General features: G+C 35.2%; 1 protein-coding gene across 1 annotated transcript in view; it reads left to right on the plus strand.

The window, feature by feature from the left end:
* The window catches only part of LOC150097664 (uncharacterized), a 55,973-nt gene that overhangs the window by 18,839 nt on the left and 13,663 nt on the right, over positions 1–23,471 (plus strand). Inside the window, exon 4 of the mRNA XM_090406970.1 lies at positions 5,688–5,741. Within this exon, the coding sequence (XP_090263096.1) occupies positions 5,688–5,741 (54 nt within the window). The remainder of the gene's footprint in view (positions 1–5,687; positions 5,742–23,471) is intronic.

Here is a 23,471-nt window from a genome sequence, read left to right on the forward strand (position 1 = left end):
GTATGAATGGCAGTTAGCGGAAAGAGAGATGCATTCCGATCTGGCAAGCGGCCATGGCAACGCTTGCTCCATCAAGTTGCTGTCACTCATTTTATTATTCAGCAAATTTTATGCTACTAGTTGCTGCGGAGTAGCTTGAACCTTTATATAATATTTCAATTATTTTCCCCTCATCATTGTATTGTTTATTTCTTCCTCTTCATTGGTTAAAGACAAGAAGCATAAGAACAACGATGTTGAGCAACTTTAAAAAAAAAAAAAATTCTACACTTCACATCTATAGAATAACACGTATACCACAGTAAATAACCTTTTTTATTGTGGCATACGTGTTATTCTATAGTTACGGATACCCACAGGTTTCATTCAGGTTTCATTTCATGTTACATTCATCGGACCAAAATTCTCATATATATATATATACAACTTATATATAGATGTCAAAAATACCAAGAAATTATATGCTTGGTTTTAATTTGTTTACTCAAGAAAACAAAACAATATTTTGCGCATGAAATATATTCACGTCTGAGCTACTTGTTTATAGAGGCTAATGAGTACACATCACTTGCCTTAGTATGTATTGCATAATATCCCATAGATATGTATGTATCCCATAATATCCCATATCCCATAGATATGTATCCGAAAGGGTGTTGCACACCCTTTCGAACATGTAAAATGCTATGCAAAATGGGAAGGGCCACTATCCAGACTGGTTTTGACCTTTATTGAGGTCTCATCAGTGGGAGCGGAACCCGGGAGAGATACCAAGCATACTTTAATCTTCTGCTATATCCCCGAGGCACTCCATTAATCCCTGATATTGTTGACATGTTGGGTGTGTATATATATATATATATATATATATATATATATATATATATATATATATATATATATATATAAAGGGTGTCCCAAAATTCACGCAAGATTTAAATTTAGCGCCATTTGTGCGGTAAAGTGTTGCCAACGAGAAAAAAAAGACAGCATGACAGCTGACAGTTCAGGGTTATTAAAAATGGAGCGCTACACGAAAGAACAACGCATTTTCATTGTTGAGCAATATTTTAAAAATAATGAAGGTTTGGCAGCTACAGTTCGCAACTTTCTTACAAAATATGGTCGGAATAGCGATTTAACTTCATCAACTGTGAAAAGATTAATTTAAAAATTCAAGGAAGCTGGATCAATTAGTGATCTTATACACTCTGACCGTCCTTCAACAAGTCGTTCAACAGAAAACATCGAAGCAGTTCATGAGAGTGTTGCTGAGAGTCCAGGAACATCAATTCGGCACCGTGGTCTTGAATTGGGCATTTCGAGAAACTCTCTACAGCGTATTCTCACGAAAGATTTGCATCTTTATGCTTACAAAGTTCAATTGACTCAAGAACTGAAGCCTACCGACCACACACAGCGAAGAGAGTTCGTTGAATGGATTATGGAACAACAACAAGTGGATGCTTATTTTCGAACAAAATCATCTTCAGCGATGAATCTCATTTTCATCTTGATGGCTTCGTTAATCGACAAAATTGTCGCATTTGGAGTTCAGAAAATCCACGAGTGATTGTTGAGAAACAAATGCATCCACAATTGTCACTGTTTGGTGCGGATTTTGGGCTGGAGGAATCATCGGTCCATTCTTCGAAAATGCTGCTGGTAAGGCAATAACAGTTAATGGTGCTCGCTATCGCGACATGATAATCCAGTTTTTTGTTCCTAAATTGCAAGATATGGATGTGGACGACATGTGGTTTCAACAAGACGGTGCCACATACCACACAGCCCGAGAAACAATTCAATTACTGCATGAGTCATTTCCTGGTCGTGTAATTTCCCTTTTTGGTGATCAGAATTGGCCGCCCAGATCATGTGACTTAACGCCGTTGGACTTTTTTCTTTGGGGTTTTTTGAAGTCTAAGGTTTATGCCAACAAGCCCATGACCACCCATGCCTTGAAGGAGGAAATTGAGCGCTGTATCAACGAAATTCAGCCACATTTATGCAAAACGGTCATGGAAAATTTCGACAAAAGAGTGCGTATGTGCTAGCAAAGCCGTGGAGGCCATTTACCCGATATGCTATTCCATGCATAACCCTATACTGTATACTTTATGAATCAATAAGAAATTACAATTTTTAATTAAAAACCTGTGTTTTCTATCAAAATTACTTCTTGTGTGAATTTTGGGACACCCTGTATATATATATCAGGGGCGAATATTCCGGGTGTGCTAGATGTGCGGTGATCATCCACGAAATATCAGTATCACCGATATTATATTTTTGCATTTATTCCCATTTAAGGCTCACCCAATTGCTTGCAGACTTCGTGCGATTCCTAAAATTGAACACAATATACTACTAATGTTTCATTGTTCTCTTCATGAGGATAATAAAGCATTAGTGCTTCATGAAAAAGGCACTTTTCGCCACGTAAACATTGCATCACATTCCCGTTAATACCCGGGTGTGCTTTCAAAATGCATATACTTTTTGAGGCATTCAAAAAGATGTAAAGAGGGTGCAGCATATCAAATTCTTAGCATTGTATTATTTTTAAACCACTGAGAAGGCACGACTAGGTGAGCCAAAATTTTGAGCTCACTCAGCACTTAGTGGCTGTGATTGGTTATTGTGTCAACTAATCCAATTGAATGTTGTCACTTGTCATGAGTTGAGAGATTAGTATATCTAATGGCTTTATTACAAACAGCTGTTAAACATTTTTCTGGAACTGAAAATTTGAAAGTGGATGTTAGGAGAAAAATGCTAATTGTTTTTTTTTTTGTTTGTGCAGTATAGAATCTGAGGTTGCAAAGTTTTTTAATGGTATAGAGACATTTTTATTCTAGTCTTCGGAAACAACAGACAGTAAAAAATATCTATTCCTGAATAAAAATCAATATTCTGTATTATAAGACGTTGTTGATCTACAACAAAATACCATCATATGTGAGATTGATAAGACAGAAGAACCGCTGATACTAAAAATAAAAAAACTAACGAATTTAGGATTCCCGAAAGTGTGGATAATTCCGATTATCATCGGATGTTATGTATACTGAGTCTCAGTAAACAAAATAAAATTCTTGGAAAATGGAGCGAAATATACACAAACCTGAGAAATTTTGGCTCACCTAGTCGTGCCTTCTCAGTGGTTTAAAAATAATACAATGCTAAGAATTTGATATGCTGCACCCTCAGTAAACAAAATAAAATTCTTGGAAAATGGAGCGAAATATACACAAACCTGAGAAATACACATAACATGTGCAACAAATTTTACGAGATGATTTGCTGCTCCATCAAATCCTATTATTCCTGCAATACTCTCTCTCTCTCTCTCTCTCTCTCTCTCAAGTTTTTTTTTTAATTATGCCATCATATATGCACTTATTCATGTTTAAAATTTATAGGATCGTGGTGTTCGCTCTACCCAGCAACTTATCAGACACACATATCACAAATGATAATTATTGATTATTCTTTATCATTAATGAAAGTGTTTCTACTCATACTTATTCTTCCCTATTCTCGCATGTCTTATAAATGATGGTTCACATATTTTCATCTTTGAGTATTTCAAATATACCTACCAAATACAGCATTCTCCTGCATTGTTGTTTTCTAATCAATCATAAAACAGATTGTTACCCCACTCTGTGCATAAGTATTCAAAGTTATCCTGCAATTATTTGCATTGGACCAATTAAGATTAGTGCAGATGCGTTATGCCCTCTCAAAACTTTCATACATCGATAAAATGCAATCATACCGTCATGGGCGTCCACGGGGGAGACGGGGAACTCCCCCCCCGGGATCGATTAAAAAATTCCACAAATTATAATCGTAAAATTGATTGAGATGTGTAATCTTACACCCTCGAACCTGGAAAGGCTTTGTTTGTCTTAACATTTTATTGTGGCTTGGACTCTTGCAGGGAAGCCATAGAACACATGTTTTATTGCTGCAATAAACACGTGTTCCTGTTTTTGGTTCATCTTTTTCTGATTTGTGAACAGTGACCGTTAGTTTGCCCTCTGTCTAGTGAGTTACAGAGTGAAGTGTAAATTGCAAATTTATACTGAAACAAATTTCAACAAAAAATACATTTTTAAAAGGTAAGTGTATGTAATTTAATATTATTTTAGTTGTTAGTTTTATGATTTTTTTGCTTTTAAACTGAAATAATTTAATTTAGGATTAATTAATCAGTTGATTTTTAATAAAATATGCGGTCAATTTTTTAATATATGAAATTGTGCTAAAAACTATTAATTCTGAATATCTTTTTTTTCCAAGAATTAAAGATCATTAAAATCGATGCAAAATGAAAATAACGTATTTATATTACATCGACAAATAATTACATTAAAAAAAGCTAAAAGATGTTTATTGATGTAATTATTTAATTAAATCAATAATTATAAAAATTTATTGATGTAATTATTTGTCTTCAAGATTCCCCCCCCCTTCCTGGAAAACATGACAGCACACCCAACCGAAATGATCACGCGACGCCACTGATATATATGTGTATATATATTAGATATGAATCATACTCAGTTTAATAAGATTCAACAAGATGCCGCCTTTTTTCGGTTATTTCCTTTATCACATTCACCTTGGGAGATAGGACATCTTTTACAAGCTCTTTTCTGTTGAATATATTTCGTTTAGCCGTGACATTTTTCCTTTATATCATAGCTTTTTAGTGCTCGTTTGAACAATCGATTGAACAATCTACTCAGCAGTTATTAATCTGTCTTCCTTTTCCCAGATCATGTTTATAACTTTGTAATATTAACAATGATATTGTAGCTTAAGTTATTATTATTATTATTATTATTCATTTTAGTGATTTTTTGATGATAAGGTTAATTGTGTTTCTTCAATTCGCACAATAACACAAGGAATGAATAACATTTATTGAAATTGAATAAATATTACTGATTTCTTCATTTATTCAATTCGTATGAATTGAAGAAAGCATATAGAACAAGTATCTCTAAAAGAATTGATTGATGTTTATTAATCCAACCAGATCCTAGGTATATGGTGGGCATTTATGTTACGATTGGCATTAACATTAATTCGGCATTTGGAATCCTTGCAAAAATTTATCGAGTCATCTCAAATTTTGTTCCAATTGGATATCTGCATGCAAAATGTCTGTTAATAGTAGTAGTTGTGTAGTTGGAGGATTAAATAAAGGAGACAGTGAATTGTGGCCAGGTGGTGTGCTATCCCACGATGAGTCCTTTGGACCCTTAGAGGTGTCACGTAATAATAATAATAATAATAATAATAAATCTGACGAAACGATGCGAAGTTATACAATTGATGTTTTGATTCCTGACTGAAATTTGTCTCAATTTTGGTTTCGCTCTAGTTACTTTTAGTAATTAGTAAAATTAGGCGGAACGAATTTATATCTATTTTACCTAAGCCCAAAACTGCTCTTTGTTCAACTGAGATAGTAATGAATGAGACGAAACACACCTTTTTGATTGTCTCTAAAACATTTGTTCGCTTATAAATTTTTAAAGGGACACAACTTTGTTAATTTGTCAGGGATTAAAAAAAAATCAACTTGTCTCACTACTGTTATATATAACATTTTAAACGTGCGTGGTTTTATTTTATTTTATTATTTATTTATTTATTTTTGTCTTTAGCCAACTCAGGATCCAAATAATTTTGAACTATATGAAGAGAGCAGACGAGAACATGTGAGTATTCATCTTGTTTAAAATAAATGAATAAACATGTCTGTTCAGATATACAGTAACATAAAATAAACTCTCAAATCACATTACAAAAAATTCTCATTTCCAAAATAATAATAAATAAAAACAAAAAGGGAAAAACATTTTTGAAAATAAGTGCTTTTTACATTTAAATTTAATCCACATTATCCATCTATTCATTCATATATCCTTATGAAACTGGAACGTTATACCTTGGGATGACCTTTACAACTGCGAGATTAAAAAAAAAAAATTATGTATGTAATACAGGTTATGTATTATACGTATATTACATATCCTTATGTTAACTACTTGTGTTTTCCCGTAGCTTACCGGAATTTCTGAAGGGAATTCCTGCTCCCAAATTATCTGATCTTTAGCTGAAAAATCATTATAAATTAAATGAACCTTGCATTTTAGAGGACTGATTCAAATCTCTCTCACGTATATAAATGCGCTTTATTCTTTATTCAATATTATTTGTTTTATAATTCTTTCGCATTGTAATATACAATGCGAAAGAATTATGCGAAAGAAGGATGTATGTACAATATATACTGGTATTCAAAATCTAAGAACGGACACTATTTCTGAAGATTCAGACCAATCAGCTTGTGACAATTTGTATAACTGACGATTTCGAGTTGAAAGCGGGTACACATTCAAATGTTCGAATCACGCAAAGCGATCATGCAGTAGTACTCAACGGGATAAAAGGCATAATAAGGCTACTTGTTTGATAAGTGAATTGTTTGAAGGACGCTCTTTTCGTGAAGGAATAAAGTTGCAAACTTGGATGTCTTGTACAGTCTCATAGACATCATCTAGATGATTTCACGCGAGAAGGAATTATTGGAAGCTTGAAGAAGGCCGCAGAATTATTGATATTGCCAGAGAATTTGGAATCTTACATCCAGGCTCTGGGCAGCTTTCAAACTAATGGAATGTGTTTCAGACATTTGCTGAGAGGTCACCCTCGCTCTACCACAGAACATGAAGAAAACTGCAAAACGTAATCGACGCACGATCAGCTTGCAAGTCAGCTCCATTCAAGCACAGGTACGTGGATATCTCGACAAACTGTGGCAAGACATCTGCGACAAGTAGGAGTATACACTCGAAAACGTGGTATTGTATCCACAAAAATTGGACAAGACACCTATGTACTCTTTACAATGAGAGTCGTTTTAGTCTTTCCTCCGATTCTAGAGGACACTTGATCTGGCGTGAAAGTGGAATTGTTTACATCGCGAGAATATTCTTGAAAGGAATATATACGTCAATGTTAGGATCGTGGTGTGGTAGGCATTATGTTTAATGGACGCACAGAGCTACAAGTTCTGGAGAAATGGAATATGACTGGTGAACGATATTGCAACGAAATTCTTCAACGTCATGTTCGATTGTTTCGTGGTGCTGTAGGCAAAGAATTCATTTTTATGAATGACAATGCCACACCACGTCGCCACGAGTAATGGAGATACTTCTGGAGACCGAGGATATTAATCGAATCGAGTGGCGGCCAGCACGCTTCCCAGATCGAAATTTCACTCTAGAAAACAAACAGGGCCTTTTCGTTGCTCTGGAAGGAGGAGTGGGCCAGTTTGCCTCAAGAACTCCTGAATCACTTGTTGCTAAGTATGGTACGACGTTGTGAGAGCTGTATCGCAGTTCGGGGTGGACATATTCAACACTGAAATATCTCTCCGCGTAGTTTTCTATAAGCACTGTACATAAATTTCTTAACTCCGTCCTTAGGAAATTTGTAACTTTTCAATGTATTGCAATTTAATTTGTACGAAATTTATAACATATTTTTTGGGAAATATAATTTTAGTATGCTGGCAATAAATTTATGCCCACATTTGGCTGTAGTCATGAACATTTTTTCACATACAGATAAAAATATAGTTGGTCCTTAGCTTTGAACACCAGTGTATGATCTCCAAATATAATATAAAATGCGACAGTTCATATATTATGCAATACTTGCTATGAAGATAACTATGCGATTCCCTAGTGTTTCTAAGAACCCGCATTATCTGTGTATCGGCGACTCCTAGTTTCCAGCCAATTGTGATTTGAGAAGTTTTGCCTAAAGCCACCCAAATAATAAACTAAAAGAATCTGGACTGGAAAAAAAATAATAATTAATAGAAGCCGTACATTAAAAGGAATGCCAACTGATTCCCCATGCTGGTAATTTCAAGACATTTTTAAATAATAATAAGATGAAGAAAAATTCGCAGTATCTGTAGGCTTTTAAGGCCCACAATCTGCTGAGATCGGCTTCGAAATTCTGAAAAATTATCTTCATAAAAAAACCCTGCTATCTCCGTATCAGACCGGCATAGTTTTGTTGTTGTTGTTATTATTATATCAATCAATCAAAATTTTATTGTTCATAAATACTGCACATACTATTTACAATATATACATTACATACATGAACAGAGATTACATGCATAATACTACATAATAATTATTATCATAGTATGTATGTATGTAACTAGGCTAAAATTTATTCATAGTATTTACATATGCTTGAGCACGAATATGCCCAATTATACATACAATTACATATTTAACTATATACATTTACTTTACTTATACCTATACATTTCATATAGGTATACATATAATAAGTACAATAATCTTTGCAGTATATTTGACGTTTATTGTAAAACAGTATAATTATTATTTCTAGATCACAATGGAGTAATTAAACTCATTGTAGGAGGTCCTTCTATTATACACAGAACCATGCTTATTTACAATTATACATACAATACTATTTTACAATTCTTCTAACATACCAGGTCCTCTCACCAGCTTAGAAGTATCAGTAACATCTCCCCCTCTTCCTATTTGCTAAATTTTGTTGACGTTCCTACAATCTATTATGTATTTTATAGCCTTGATAACATAATTACTTACCTCTGGATCCTCTTTAGTTTTTTCTTATCTCCTAGAGATAATGAAACACTTAACTTTATCATTCCTTATAGAATGGCAATATGAAATTCTTATCTCAACTTAGGAGTATCTTGAGTATGGCAGCGATCATTTTGGCGACCTTGAAAATTGTCCTCTAAAGTTTAGTCTTTTATCCACCTTATTCTTTATATTGAATCCCGTCTAGGATTCACACCAAAGAACATTTACGAGTATAAGGGCTTTTCAGTTGAAGGTGAATTAGCTGATGTAATATAGATATTCTTTTTATTTTTTTATCCTCTCAGAATCTTAGTTTCTTCATCTCACATTTCAGGCAAACGGGCAAGAATATATGCCATTTTCAGACATAATACACACACACTGGCCTCATATCTTCAGTTGCTTCTGCTGTAATTGAAAATGACCGAACCCAGTATCCTACCGATTTATCAATTGTTTTCCTCTTCTGTCTTTTGTAGTGCAGTTTCACCAGTATAGTACGTTTTATCATATATCTTCCGGCTGCAGTGCAAAGCGTTATATTTGGCAACATTAAACTGAAATCCCATCTCACCCGTCCATGGAACCGTGTATTAAAATCATCCTGAAATGATACCACATCTCTGCCTTCCCCAATTTGGCGTCATCTGCAAACAGTTGAATATATTTCTTCCTTTAAACCATGTTGTAAGTACAGGTATCCGTTGATTAACGCGGTTAATTAATCCCTCAATATTACCGCGTATATCAAAATCGCGTTAATCAAATATAATAATCAATGGTAAAAATTACAATTCGTCCATGATCGATTACTGTATTAATAATTCGTTTTATATAGTACTCTTTTAGGAAAGATAAAAAATAAACGTTTAATAAATGCTTGTACCTGCACTAGTTACTGCAATTTTTTTTATCAAAAAAGTTATCAAGAGTCGTTTGAACAGTTTTAGTTTTTTTTTCTTATTAGCATAAATTCTAGGATAACAAGCAAAATGACTATCTAGACCCCGACAAACAAGTATTATTCGATTAATATCTGGATCCATATCCATTACTTGCTGCTTAAGGGATTCTAAAATGCGAAATATTCCATCCAGTTCTTTAATTGTTATCTCCTTTGGAACCTTATCTTCACATTCCATTTGTTCGTTGTCTTCATATGCGCGTTGTTGTTCAATTTCAAGAAGATCGTTATCCTGAAATCTTTTGAATTTGAATCCAATAATTCTTTAACATCTTCTGCATCAACACAATCAAAACCAAGGTCTTCACCAATTGCAACGTTTTTTTCAACCACGTTGTTCACAGGATTTTGAAAACCACCTCAGTCATTACCGCATTCTAGAAAACTTTCCTTTTCCAAACAGCTCTCATGCTGCTCTCACTCGTCATGAATGTTTTCAACTGCGTGTTTAATGTTAAATTTTTTCCAAAATTCTTGGAGCGTAACATTTTCTCCCGTTGTTGTTGTTTCCATTGCCTTTGAAGGTTGCAATGACGCCCGTGTCCAATGATGTCGTATTTGGTGGAAAGAATAAAACTTTCACATTCTCACACAGATCATTAAGAGATTTGGATGACCAAGTGCGTTATCATCAATGTCATCATGCTTACGACTTTCTTTCTCTCGGCCAGAAAACACGCCTCGAGGCGTATACATTTTTGCGTGCTAAATTTAAAGGCGCGTTAATTAAAACTCTTGCCGTGTATATAAAGGGATTGTCGCGATTAATTTCGCCGCGTTAATCAAATCCCGCGTTAAGCAAGGGATACCTGTATATAAATTCAATATAATGGCAACCCATGAACAGAACCCTGTGGCACACCACTTCTTTGTTCTCACAACCGTTATGCAGCTTCCAAGGAGGACCTCATATGTTCTCCTATCACATATCACGAAATTAGTGTCTTGCCTATTTGATGAGTAAAATATGAATGGAGGAGAGATATCTCTTATTGAGACAGTGCTCTGCCATATACAACTAGCTAATTACCTAGCAATCTATCAACCAACCGTCTCCATACGCAAGTCACGAATCTATTCTGCCATTTCCTTCAATTTCAATACTGACCTTTTTGAAAGGCTTCTGTAAAATGCATACAAATGCTCTGCCCAAATAAACTAATTCGTCTTCCTGCTAGACATTGCCACATGCAAAGAACCTGAAGTTATTTTTATCTATAAATTTCTCCAGTTGCATTATTATGTTATGTTTGGTCATCTCAGTCGTAAAATGACCAAACTGAACATAATAATGAAACTGAAGAAATTAAACTTACGTTCAAATGATTTGGGAAATGCATATCAAGCTGCCAGTAATTTTCTCAGATATCAGTTTTTCATACCTCAGTTAGTTCAGAAACAACTTCCTTCAATTGTTATTGAAGGAAGTTGTTTATATATATATATATATATATATATATATATATATATATATATATATATATATATATATATATATATATATATATATATATATATATATATATATATATAATAAAATTAAAAATTGTTTTGCTTTTTTATGTAAAAAAAGTTTGGAAAATCTGCAGCGAAATTAATAGATAAAAAAAACTTAAAAATTAACAAAGAACAAGAAAATGTTACTTTATTGCTTAAAAGTAGTGTATTTAAAGTGAACAGTTTCAACATTTCCATTCCTTGTAGCAATGTGTTTTTTTATTAGATATAGCTATGACTAACAAGTATTCTGTTATGCATAATACCGTATATCTTGCTTCTATTTTTATCATAATATCTTTCAATGGTGGAGTGTTTCTAAAGAACTCTTTTGTGTTCACGATAATCCTCAGTACGAGATTCTTATTAGCCTTGAAATCTAGTAAATTACTTTTTATTCATACCTTTTACATTTTTAGCAGCACATTGCAAAATTTCAGAGATGAGTAGATTTTATTCTGCTCGTGTCACTAATGATTTCCTTCAGACTAACTGACAAAAGTTATATATAATCTTTTCAATGGCATCTGATAAGATGACTTTTTTCTTTTCTAAAATATTAGTACATACGTGTAACAACGTCAAAAACGTATAAGTGTTTGACGTTGTTATGTTTTTGTCAGAACTTTTTTCACCAACATAATTAATTTTCCGCGATGCTAAGATTTAAATTCTAATAGTTAGTTTTATTCTAATATTCGGGTGAAAAAGGAAACAGTTGGTCATATGAATCAATAAATAATAATGGCAATTAAATGATATATCATACCTGTGGAATATTATTCATTTGGACAATTAATACACAACCGTAGATGAATAATTAGAATTTCCACGATATTTTTATACCAAAACTCTCACTTTGTATAATAGTCACAACTGAATTTCCACTAAACATAAACCCTCAAGCTGAGCGAGCTACCAAAATTCAATGGAACGAAGTTTTGAAATATATTAAGCAAGCTGAGTTATCGTTTTGCACAGTAAATATAGATGTACAGTATATGTAAAGAACTAATGACTAGGCAGAAATTTCAGTATGACAAATACGTGAATTTATATTCATTAGTTGAATTTCATACAGTCATTCTATTATATATACTCCAGGAAAAAGAAGTCAACAGACACCATAGTGCGAGGAACAAACAGCCATGGCACCCATCTTAATAAGATTTATAACCTCCTTTCGCTGTAATGACTGCAGCAATACTACGGGCCATATTTTCCACAAGGGTACGATGGAGATCAATAGGAATCTGGGGCCATTTGTCCTATAGGCATCTAATTAGGTCATGGACTATTGTGAGGCGGACATCCCTTGATATCACCCGACGCTCTATTTCATCTCAGGGATGTTCAATAGGGTTGAGATCAGGACTCTGTAGAGGCCAGTGAAGTTTGATGTTCATGTCTATAAACCACGTAGTTATAGCAGCAGCCTTACGGCACAGTGCATTGTCTTCCACAAGGGTACGATGGAGATCAATAGGAATCTGGGCCATTCGTCCTATAGGCATCTAATTAGGTCCTGGACTGTTGTGGGGCAGACATCCCTTGACATCACCCGACGTCTATTTCATCTCAGGGATATTCAATAGGGTTGAGATCAGGACTCTTTAGAGGCCAGTGAAGTTTGATGTTCATGTCTATAAACCACGCAGTTAAAGCAGCAGCCTTACGACACGGTGCATTGTCTTTCTAAAAGAGACAGTGTTCAGTTCCATAGAAACTCCACAAAGTAAGAAGTATTCCATTGTCTAGAATGTTCAGATAACTCTCGGAGTTCATTGTTCGTCGCATCACAAACAGAGGTCCAATGCCAAACCAGGAAAATCACGACCATACACCGCCACTTCCGAATTTTATCGTTGATATTACGCACTCTGGTAAGAGACGTTCATCAGCCATACCAATCCAACTGCTCAGTAAAGGGTGTAGCGTGATTCGTCGCTCTATAACACTGCTTTCCAAACTTTCATGTTCACTGTACATGCCGTTTGTGCCACTGTACATTTGAAGACGACTCTACATATTAGTTTGGGTAATGTGGGGCTTGAATATTGCGGTCCTACCATGGAAACCTATGTTGTGGGTCTCGGTTCTGAATATTTTTGAGCAGGTTTTTGTTCCAGTCGATGCCCAAAACTCCATATTCAACGTGTCGGCCGACGAATGGTGGTTTATTATTCTTGTAGCAACCTACTTTCGCTTTCAGTGAGTGGGGTGACCTGGAATGACCCAATTTGCCGAATTGTTGCATCAGTTCCTTTCTCATAGCTATTTCCTGCAGTTAATGACACGATGCACCTTGCCCATTGGTGGTGTCTGTTCACTTCTTTCCGAGTAGTGTGTGTTATACACCATCTACACTATATATAGTGTAGATGGTGGGTTGTATGGAGTTGTATACCCTTCCTCCAATGAGCCCTTGGACTCCTTTAATGTATTGCGTTCTAATAATGATATAATTTGGAAGGTGGTTGTTATTCCGTTTGGTACTCTATTTGGTCAACAACTGTACCTTAAAATTAAAATGGGAATCGCCAAATTAGTTTGCAATTATTTCACATAAAAAGAGTTTGCATTTTAGCAGATGATATGATATAGCACTACCAAATTTCGGACTCTGCTTATCAATATTTAAAGAAACAATTAGGAGTTTGTTTTGGGCTCCCTAAGTTCTGTGAAACCTAACATTGTGCTGGTTTTACGCTATAGAAGTAATACGTTTAAGCGATTATATCTAGCACCACCAACTTCTGGATTTGGTTGGTTAGATTGTTTAGAATTACGGTCGAAGCAATTAAGGCAATGAGACAATGCTATATATGGCTGTTCTTTGACTAGTTCGCCTGTTTTGCAGGAGGAAACCCCTGATCTCCGTACGAAATCGACTTACTATTCGCATTCTAGGTAGGATTCAACCTAAGTCTTTCCATTCCAATGAGCATCGTTGTTTCTGACCGAGCTGCGAAGGCTTCCAAGTTTAGGAATGCACAGTTCTCTTTCATTGCTTAAAACAAAGTAGGAATTTGGCTGGGTTTTTTATTGTGAAAGAGTCTTTTATTCTCAGCATTGCAGATGGGAATCAGTCGTTTTGAACAGATACAGCTTGCTTTACTGAGTGTGCAAATTGGAAAAAATATATGTAATTAGATACCAATGTTTAAATTACCTTAATTTAATGCGATCTCTTTAAAGAGTGCACATTTTGTTTCCTTTTAAACAATGTTTATGTACGTTCACATTGTCTTGTCCATTTGTTATAGAAATGTTCCAGTTTCCCTTTTCGTTTTTGTAATATCAGTCAAGATGTTCTTAGCATCCAACGATGTTCTTCCCCTACATGCTTCCATCCTTTTTATCCAGTTCTAAAATAAATACCAGAACTTTTTTGTATATGCACAGTGGCGCACGCAGGATTTAATCTTGGAGGGGGCCGAGCGCTCAGGATTTAACCTTTCGGGCGTGGCCGAGTTGAGTAGACGTTTTGCGAATACACACTACACATCGCATACGACCTATAACTGAACATCTGCAGTGATAGCTAATTCATAAGTAGCACACAACATACATTTAAAAAAAAATGAATTTTAATTAGGAAAAGATTTTTGGAAATTTTTCTAGTGTTTTTTCCTTTTCTTTGGGGGGTGCCCGGGCCCCTTCCCCCCCCCCTCTGGGTGCGCCACTGTATATGCACATATACTAAGGATCTCCTTCGACCTCGCTTCGGTCCATTTCATTGCTTACAGCGCTCTCCGGCTCATAAAAAAAAAAATTAGATTAAATTAAATTACAATTGAAATTAAAAAATAAAATTGAAATAAAGTTAAAAAATGAAATTAATTAAAAGTAAAAAATGAAGTTAAAGTTAAAAATGAAATTAAAAGTAAAAAATTAAATTAAAATTAAATTAAATCTTAAGCAATACGTTAAAAAAAGCAAAAATGCAGCCAACTTAAAAACCTGATAACAAGGGCAAGTAAACTGTCTAATAGGCAATCACACTTAGAAAAAAATATCACTAGCCGAATTTATTCAAATCAACTGATAGATAAAAATAAATAAAATATTTAAACAAAAATTAAAAAATTCTTAATGACCAAAAACAACATTAAACACTTACTGGCGCAGATGACGTTTATGTTGTATTTTCACCTCTTTAACAGTTCCATGAAAACTAAACTGTTTATCGGCAATCTTGTGACTCAGAATTGTGAGAATCGACATCTGAAGGAAAGCAAAGCACAAAAATAAGCTCTAATTCAACAACTCATTTAGTAAAACTCGTTGCTTTATTTTTCATTCAAGGTCATGGATGTCTAGAGTTGCTGTGAAAGTCTGCTCGACTGGCTTGTTATGTCCTCGGTTTGTCCTTCAAAGCAAAGCAAACGACATAAAACTAATAGAAACGTCCTGATTCGAGTCGCAGCATAATTGCGCAGAATTATTCCTCGCTATAGACACAAACGGTGAATTCCACCATATGAAAATAAAAAGAAAAGAAGAAAATTAAAAAAAAAACAAAAAAACTTGGACTTAAAATATCTTGAAAGCAATTAAAAATACCTCAATAGCGTAAGCGAGAGTTTTCTTCTCATTTTTATTTCCTAAAAAACAAAAAAAAAATTCCAAATCGATATCTACAAAAAAGCGTTAATCAGCCTTTAATATCCAATGTGACTTTGGCAATGATTGATTTCCCTACATTTTAGAACTCGACGCTTAAAACCAACATCAATAATAATGTAATAGAGTATGTTAATAATTAGTGGATTTTTATATTGAGGAGATTATTCATAGATATTATATCTTAATATTTTTAATCCTACCATAGAGATGATCTCTGTTTCTAACAATTATTTTTTTTTTCATTCCGAGTGTACCTATATGTTATTATATGCACAATGCTCCTCAGTGGATGTGGCGTTTGCACACCACTGCGCTAGGCCGCACGAAGGAAGTCTTGGTTTCGAGTCTAGTCGGCGACTAGAGGAAATTTTTCTAAGTCTTTTTTTCGACCGGTTCCCGAGTTAGTCGATCTCTGGCACGGGCAAGCAGGTTTTTCCTCCCGGAAACTCGGGTTTTTCGTTCTGTAAACTCAAGAAAATCGACCGTAGAACCCACGTTATTTCAGACATTAAATATATTGTGTTAGGGTTAGAGACCACGAGATGGCGGCACATTTGAGCCGTCTCTCTTCACTGCGTACCGCTTAATTAGTGATAGCCTTGGGCCATCTGTCTCTGATTGGGTACCAGTGGAGATTGAACTGCCCACTCAGTCTCCAAAAGTTAGATAGGGCTAAATGGCCTCGCCTACTCCCGTATATACGGGAATAAAAAGGCGTTAGCTGATTTTTTTTTTTTTTTTTTTTTTTGGTTCACTCCAATTGGTGCAATGATCTTAACTCTTTCTTTCAGAATCCAAATAATCACTGACTCAAGACCAAAATACAAAATAAACACATTTAATAAAACAAAAACAATATATATACACTTCAAACAACTTTACATAACTAACTACAATTTAATTGGATTCAAGGCCTTTTAAAAAATAAACTTGCACTTAAGACTAAACACTTTGTTTGCACAATCACAAAATGTTCATAACCAGTTTCTTTCTCTGTCAAGGCCCTTTTCAATAGATATATGACTCTATTCTTCATTTTTACAGAATCCTTTCTCATCACTTATGTAGCACACAAGAATTCTTCCTAACTCAATTCTGTCTCTTTTTAGTAGAAATAATAGTTAGATCCGGCGTCCTTAATCTTCCTAATCAGAGTTTTCTCGAACATTCCTTTAGAACGTAGATAGCAATTTCTTCTTTTATTCACTAATGCTTATTGACAGTCCTAACTCTTCCAATAAAAAAAAACTTGCAGTTCTACGATTCCCTTTTCGGAATCTACTATTAATCTTTCAATTAGTGTTTCCTCCAATATTCCGTTTAAACCGCATATAGCAATATTTTCCTTTTATTCATCAATACTTATTCCACGAAACTTAATAGTTCCACGATTCCTTTTTCGGAATATATATTCATTTTCTTCCGACTGCCACATAAAAAACTTAAGTTCCTTCCGAACCTGTGTGCCGGCCTGTGTTCTAAATTCCTTCCGAACGCTGTCCTGTTTACAGCCGTTACTCAGATACCGAACGCTTTCCTTGTCAGCTGTCAATCATTCATCAAACTTCTCGGCGAGCATGCGCACTCCGTGGCAAGCGAGAAACTAAGTACTGTATAATGGCTGACACGTTGTCTCCGTTAGCGATAAGAGAATGTCCTCATAAAACACAAAACTTAATATTTCAAACCATAATAAATTTGTTTAAAGTAACACAACTAATCAAATCCGGTAAGTACGTTAAATTTTTAACTGCTTTACATATCACTTTTAACAAAACAATTTCCATAACGAGCACATCGTAAGTGCCGACAATGCGTGTTATGAAAACAAAACTAATAAACATACTAACATAAACAATTATTGTGGATAAATTGTGGATAAATAAAAGAAATGTAAAAATAATCATAATTAAAATTCTGGATATTTTTACGTATTGTTTATAACGTTTACATAATATTAAAAGGGTGTATGTGGAACTGTGAGGCTGGTGATTATGAGAAGCTTAGGAGACACCTTGCAACTGTCTCCTAAGCTTCTCACGAAGAACTGGATGGAAAAGATACCAATGCTGCTTGGATCTTACTCAAGAACTATCTAGTGGAGGTAATATCAGAATGCACACTAAAGGTTAAGAGGCCAAATTGAGCAGGTGTGAAATGGATCAATGAAGAGGTAATGCATGCAATCCCGAAGAAGAATTATGGAAACAGCATCACATGAGTGATAATAACTAGTTGCACGAAGTGTATAAAGAGCAGGTGAGAGAGACAACTCGCTTGATGAGGATGGCAAAAGGACAATACAAGCGACGGTTAGCTCACGAGACTGAAAATAATCCCAAGAAGTTTTTTTCGATTATGGAAAGATTAATTATGTAGAAGAAAGATTAATTATGGAAAGTGATGATACTTCAAAGAAGTGATGATACTAGCTGGTGAAAATGGTAGAATGCTAACAACTGCAGAGGATATTGTCGAGATGTTTAATGAGCATTTCGTAAAGGTTTACTTGTTAATTCGGAATTGCCGAATTGTGAACAGGAGGTATTATTATTATTATTATTATTACATGACACCTCCTGGGAGTCCAAGGACTCATCGAGGGAGGGCGCCTACTCTACAACTCTGCCTCCACCACTCAATCCACCAACTACAACGAACCACAACTATACCAACGCCATCTGCCGTCCACTACCACCACTAGTAGTTTCAAAGACAATCACAAATATCCATGTTCCTGGCGGGATTCGAACCCGCAGCCTTTCGGCTGGAGAGCGGATATTCTAAAGACTCGGCCATCCAGGCCAGGCCAGGTGTATGAGGAATTGAGTAAACTTGAGGTTAATAAGACAATATGGCTAGATAATATATCACTACGTGTTTTGAAAGAATTTTCTAGGGAGTTAGGAACACCTTAGACATACCTTTTTAACATGAGTCTTGCACCAGGCTGATTTCCAATGGAGTGGAAAAAGGGAAAACTTGTTCCTCTTCATAAGGAAGGTAATAAGACTAAAGCTTCGAATTATAGACCAATCTGTGTGTGTCTGTAGTAGTGGTGTTTAAGTATTGGAGAAGTTATTCAGGACAAAGATTCAGGACTCGGCTGATAACAGCACGAGTGTACTAAAGGAAGATCACCTTACTTATTATAGCACTTTAGTTATTGGTCACCTTACTTACTACAACAAGGACCAATGCATTGGATAAAGGTGTGCATAAACGATGATATGTTTAGATTTTGCAACGGCCTTTGATAGATTGCCACATGATAAGCTTGTGATTAATCTGGAAAGAATAAAGTTGTATAGTAGGTTAGCACGTCAGATAAGGGATTGGCTGTCTGATAGGTATCAGCAACTTGTGTATGGAAGCGCGATATCCCAGAGGAGGAAAGTTACTAATAGTGTGCCCCAACAGTCTATTTTGGGACCGTTTCTGTTCAACTTGTATGTTAATGATATCGGGGAGGGGCAGTCTGAATAGTGATATGCACAGATGATTGGGAGAACAATCATAAATGAAGCCGATGCCGTGGCTTTGCAAGAGGACTTGAATGCGCCGGTTAAAAGGGTAAATAATTGGGGATTATCAGTTCAGTGTTGAAAGCGTAAAGTTTTAAAATTTGTAAAGCAAATATGGGATACAGAGTATGCAGTTGGTGGCAAAATCTTGGGGAGAAATGGTGGAGATGAGGGACCTTGGAGTGATTGTGGATAAGGATCTTTAATTTCGAGAGCACATGGCTAGAATCGTGAAGATAGAACGACGGATTATTGCAGATGCGGAGGACACTAACGTGTAGAAGTCAGGATATTATGATTCCATTGTATAAGGTTTTGATTAGGCCACGTATGGACTATGGTGCAAAGATTTGGTCACATTGTTTACAAAAGGATGAAGAGATGTTGGAAAGGATTCATTCAAAGACGATTGACTAGGGTAGAAGTGGATAGGAGGAAAAGGGAATATAATTATGAGACATACAAGTTATTAAGGAGGTTGTTACCAGATACCAGATTAATGTGGATATTTTACATAGAATGGGAAAGAACAAAGGGAAAACAAGCGGTCTTTCGTGGAAGCTGTGTAAGGAGGGTGTGAGCAAGGTGTGAGGAGCAGATTTTTTGCATGGAGAGTGATGGGTGATTGGATTGCATTGCCTGAGTGTTGTGAATGCAGACACAGTGAATATATTTAAGGCACAATATGATAAACTGTGTGTATAATAGTGGGACCTCCCACGATGAGTCACTTGACTCCATGAAGGTCTGATGATGATGAAGATGATGATGATGACGATAATAACAATAATAATTTTATTTTCGCTTTCTTCTTACTGGAGAAGAAAATTATAACTTTCATAAAATGAATAGCTATGTTATAAAATTACCCTATGTTTGTTGTTCTTGGGAACCAGCAAAATCAAAAATCCCTTTACTGGACTATGAGAATCGGGAATTTGTTTTGTTCCACGTTGAAAATTCTGCAAGTTATGATATACCCACGTTGATCCTACAAAAGGAATGTGCAAAGTTATCGTGAACATCTTGCTACTCTGAAGTAATAATGGCACATATTAGCTACAGAGCGTTCCTTGACTTGGACTGATTGCACACGTAGTTTAATTTACATTGACGTACGTTTGGTATTCTTCCTTTTCAATCTGGATCAATATTCTTCTTGCTATCGCTTCCTTGGCTTCTCCTTTGCCTAATACAATCAATAGGTCTCCATTCTGATAATAATTTAAGCCATCTTTTATTGTTATATCTTGCAATATGTCCACCCTATCTCCATTTTGAATGCACATTGATAATGTCCTGTAACCTGTTTTGATCTTATCACGTGGGAGAATATCCTGTCTCTAAGCATCCAATAGAAAATATTCCTTTCTTTCTTCTCTGGCTAACTTTCAGTTTTTAAACTATAGTTGAATTGCAGGTTTTCATTACCATATGTAATTATAGATAAAGACACACATTGGTCAAAAGTTTTCCTCTTCAAAGTTATGGTCTTTGAAGATAGCATTTACCCCCCTCCCCTCCAACTCTAGTTGGAGGGGAGGGGGGTAAACTTCACTTCTTCTTCACTCTTCACTTCCTCATCTTTTTATAATTCGGTGTTAAATTGTCTATTATTACTTTCATATGAATCCTTTTCCCAAGTAAACAAAACAAAGTTTTCCGCATGAAATATATTCACTTCTGAAGTATTTGTATATAGAGGCTAATAACTTCATATCACTTGCTTTAGTATGTATCCCATAATGCAAAGCATACCCCCTTTCAGGTGTGTATAATGCAATTCCCATTATGCATTCCCATGATTATACACTTCTGAAAGGGGGATGTGCTTTGCATTATGGGATACATACTAAGGCAAGTGATATGAAGTTATTAGCCTCTATATACAAGTAGCTCAAACTTGAATATATTTCACGCGCAAAACAAAGTTTTGCGCGTGAAATATAGTTAACCGGTTTCATACGGTGCTGTAGTATATTTTATGACTGTAGCCGTGTGTGTTCATGTAACCGGTTTGCCTGTTCTGAGAGATGAAAAACCCGAGTTACTGGGAGAAAAATCCCCCACCACCGTATGAAACCGGTTAACTCACCTTTAATCGAAAGAGACCAGATAAAGGTTCTTCGCGTCACTGACGGGAATCGAACCGAGGTCTTTCCGAGCAAAGGGCTTCGTCTATTACAGATATATATATATATAAAAAATCAGCTAATGCCTTTTATTCCCTTATTAGGAGTAGGCGAGGCCTTTATACCCTATCTAGCTTTTGGAGACGGAGTGGGCAGTTCAATTTCCACCGGTAGCCAATCAGCGATAGCTGGCCCTTGTCTATTACTAATTATAGCAGCCACCGATGAAGAGGCTGGCAAACAAGTGCTGCCATCTCTTAGTACCTAACAAGATATGTCACTGTCTGAAATAATATGGGTACTACGGTCGATTTTCTTGAGTTTACGAGATGAAAAACCCGAGTTTCTGGGAGGAAAAACCCTCTTGCCCGTGCCAGAGATCGACTAACTCGGGAACCGGTCGAAGAAAGGCTTAGAAAAAGTTCCTCCAGTCGGTGACTAGACTTGAACTTAAGTCAAACTTCGAGCGACCAAGCGCTGAGGACGCAAGCACCACTTCCACTGGGCTACAGAGGCCTATTACATATATATTTTTTTTTTCCCCAAAAAAATTCTGTTTATATTTCTTGTACACCCTGTTTTAAGAATGATATCTGAAATTATTATTTATTATCTAATATAATAATATTATCTGTTATTTACTACTTTAGTAACTGTTTTGTATGATGCTGATAATAAACTAATGGGCCTGTAATTTTTTGTTTGAAATAATAATATAATTATTAATGTATTGTTTCATGCTTCTGCAATTTTTTTTTCTTTTGAACAAAGTGTTCGTCTTGTTATTATTTAAAGAAGAAAAAGCTTGGAGCAGCTAAATTTCGAAAGAGTTTGAATTAGGTTTAATTAATATTTATAAGAGCTTTGCATATGAATCCTTTTTCTGAATAATGCGTTTCGTTTCGATTAGATATTTATTGTCGCTTAACTCCAGTGTTAGTCTGGGTTCCTTAACAGTATCAGATTTGTATTTACACTATCGTACAGGAGTGGCATTTCCGTAACTGTTGCAGAGAAAGAGATAGAGAGATTAATGTTTTAACTTCGCGACGGTTTATCTACGTCCTTTACCGGAATTCACGAAGCGTACAGGCATGTTCTCAAAATTGACCTTTGAGTTGAACTTGCAACTCAGCGCAAGTCAGTCATAATAACTTTAAGTTTAATATTTGGCTGAATGATCCACTAGGCGGATCCTTTCCAGTAAATAATACTAGAAAGAATCCACCTAGTGGATCATTTGTTACAAAACTTCTTAAAACTGTTAAATATAATATTATGACACTTAATAATACTTAAATACGTATTAACTTGAAGAATATTATTGTCATAATATTACGTTTAACAGTTGTAACAATATTTTTCGTCTTGGTTAGAAAGTAAATTATATTTGACAAGAAATTATATATTTTTTATTCTTTATCCAAAGGTATAATTTATTGTGTTTAACATGGAAAACTGGGACTTTAATTTTAAAACAATTTAATTAATAAAGTTATTTAATTAAAATGATTAAAAGTAGTTAAAGCAATTCTTTACTACTAATAATAATAATAATTAGAGCCTTCTATTAAGTGCCATCTATTGGTTAAACAGGGAGCTTTTTTTTTATTTTCTGCGCATCAGCTTTTTTTTTACATTACTCCCACACACACGTGAGGCAGCAGAGCCTATAGCAAATGAATGGTGTGTGCGTGCGTGCAGGAGTAGAGTAATCTGCTGATATTCTTCTTAAACAGTTGGAGGTTGTAGTCTTTTAGAAATACTTCATGGGAGGAGTTTGTTCCACAATACTGAGGTAGATTTAATGAAAGATGACTGGGAGTAGCAGGTTTGATGAGTATGTAGTTTGACTGTAAAAGGATATTGGGCAGCTGTTCCACGAGTTCCTGTAGATCTGGCAGAAATAAGAAGCTTAATGGATATTAGTTCTGCTGAATAGAGGCCATGGAGACATCTGTAGATGAAACACAAAGCAGAAACTCATCTTCTATGAGAAAGCGGCTGAAGCTTCTTATTTTTGTTTAAA

Source organism: Typopeltis vanoorti, chromosome 17 (assembly GCF_054136105.1).
Source record: "Typopeltis vanoorti isolate ZY-2024b chromosome 17, IOZ_Tvanoo_1.0, whole genome shotgun sequence".
In the NCBI taxonomy this organism is placed as follows: Eukaryota; Metazoa; Arthropoda; class Arachnida; order Uropygi; family Thelyphonidae; genus Typopeltis; species Typopeltis vanoorti.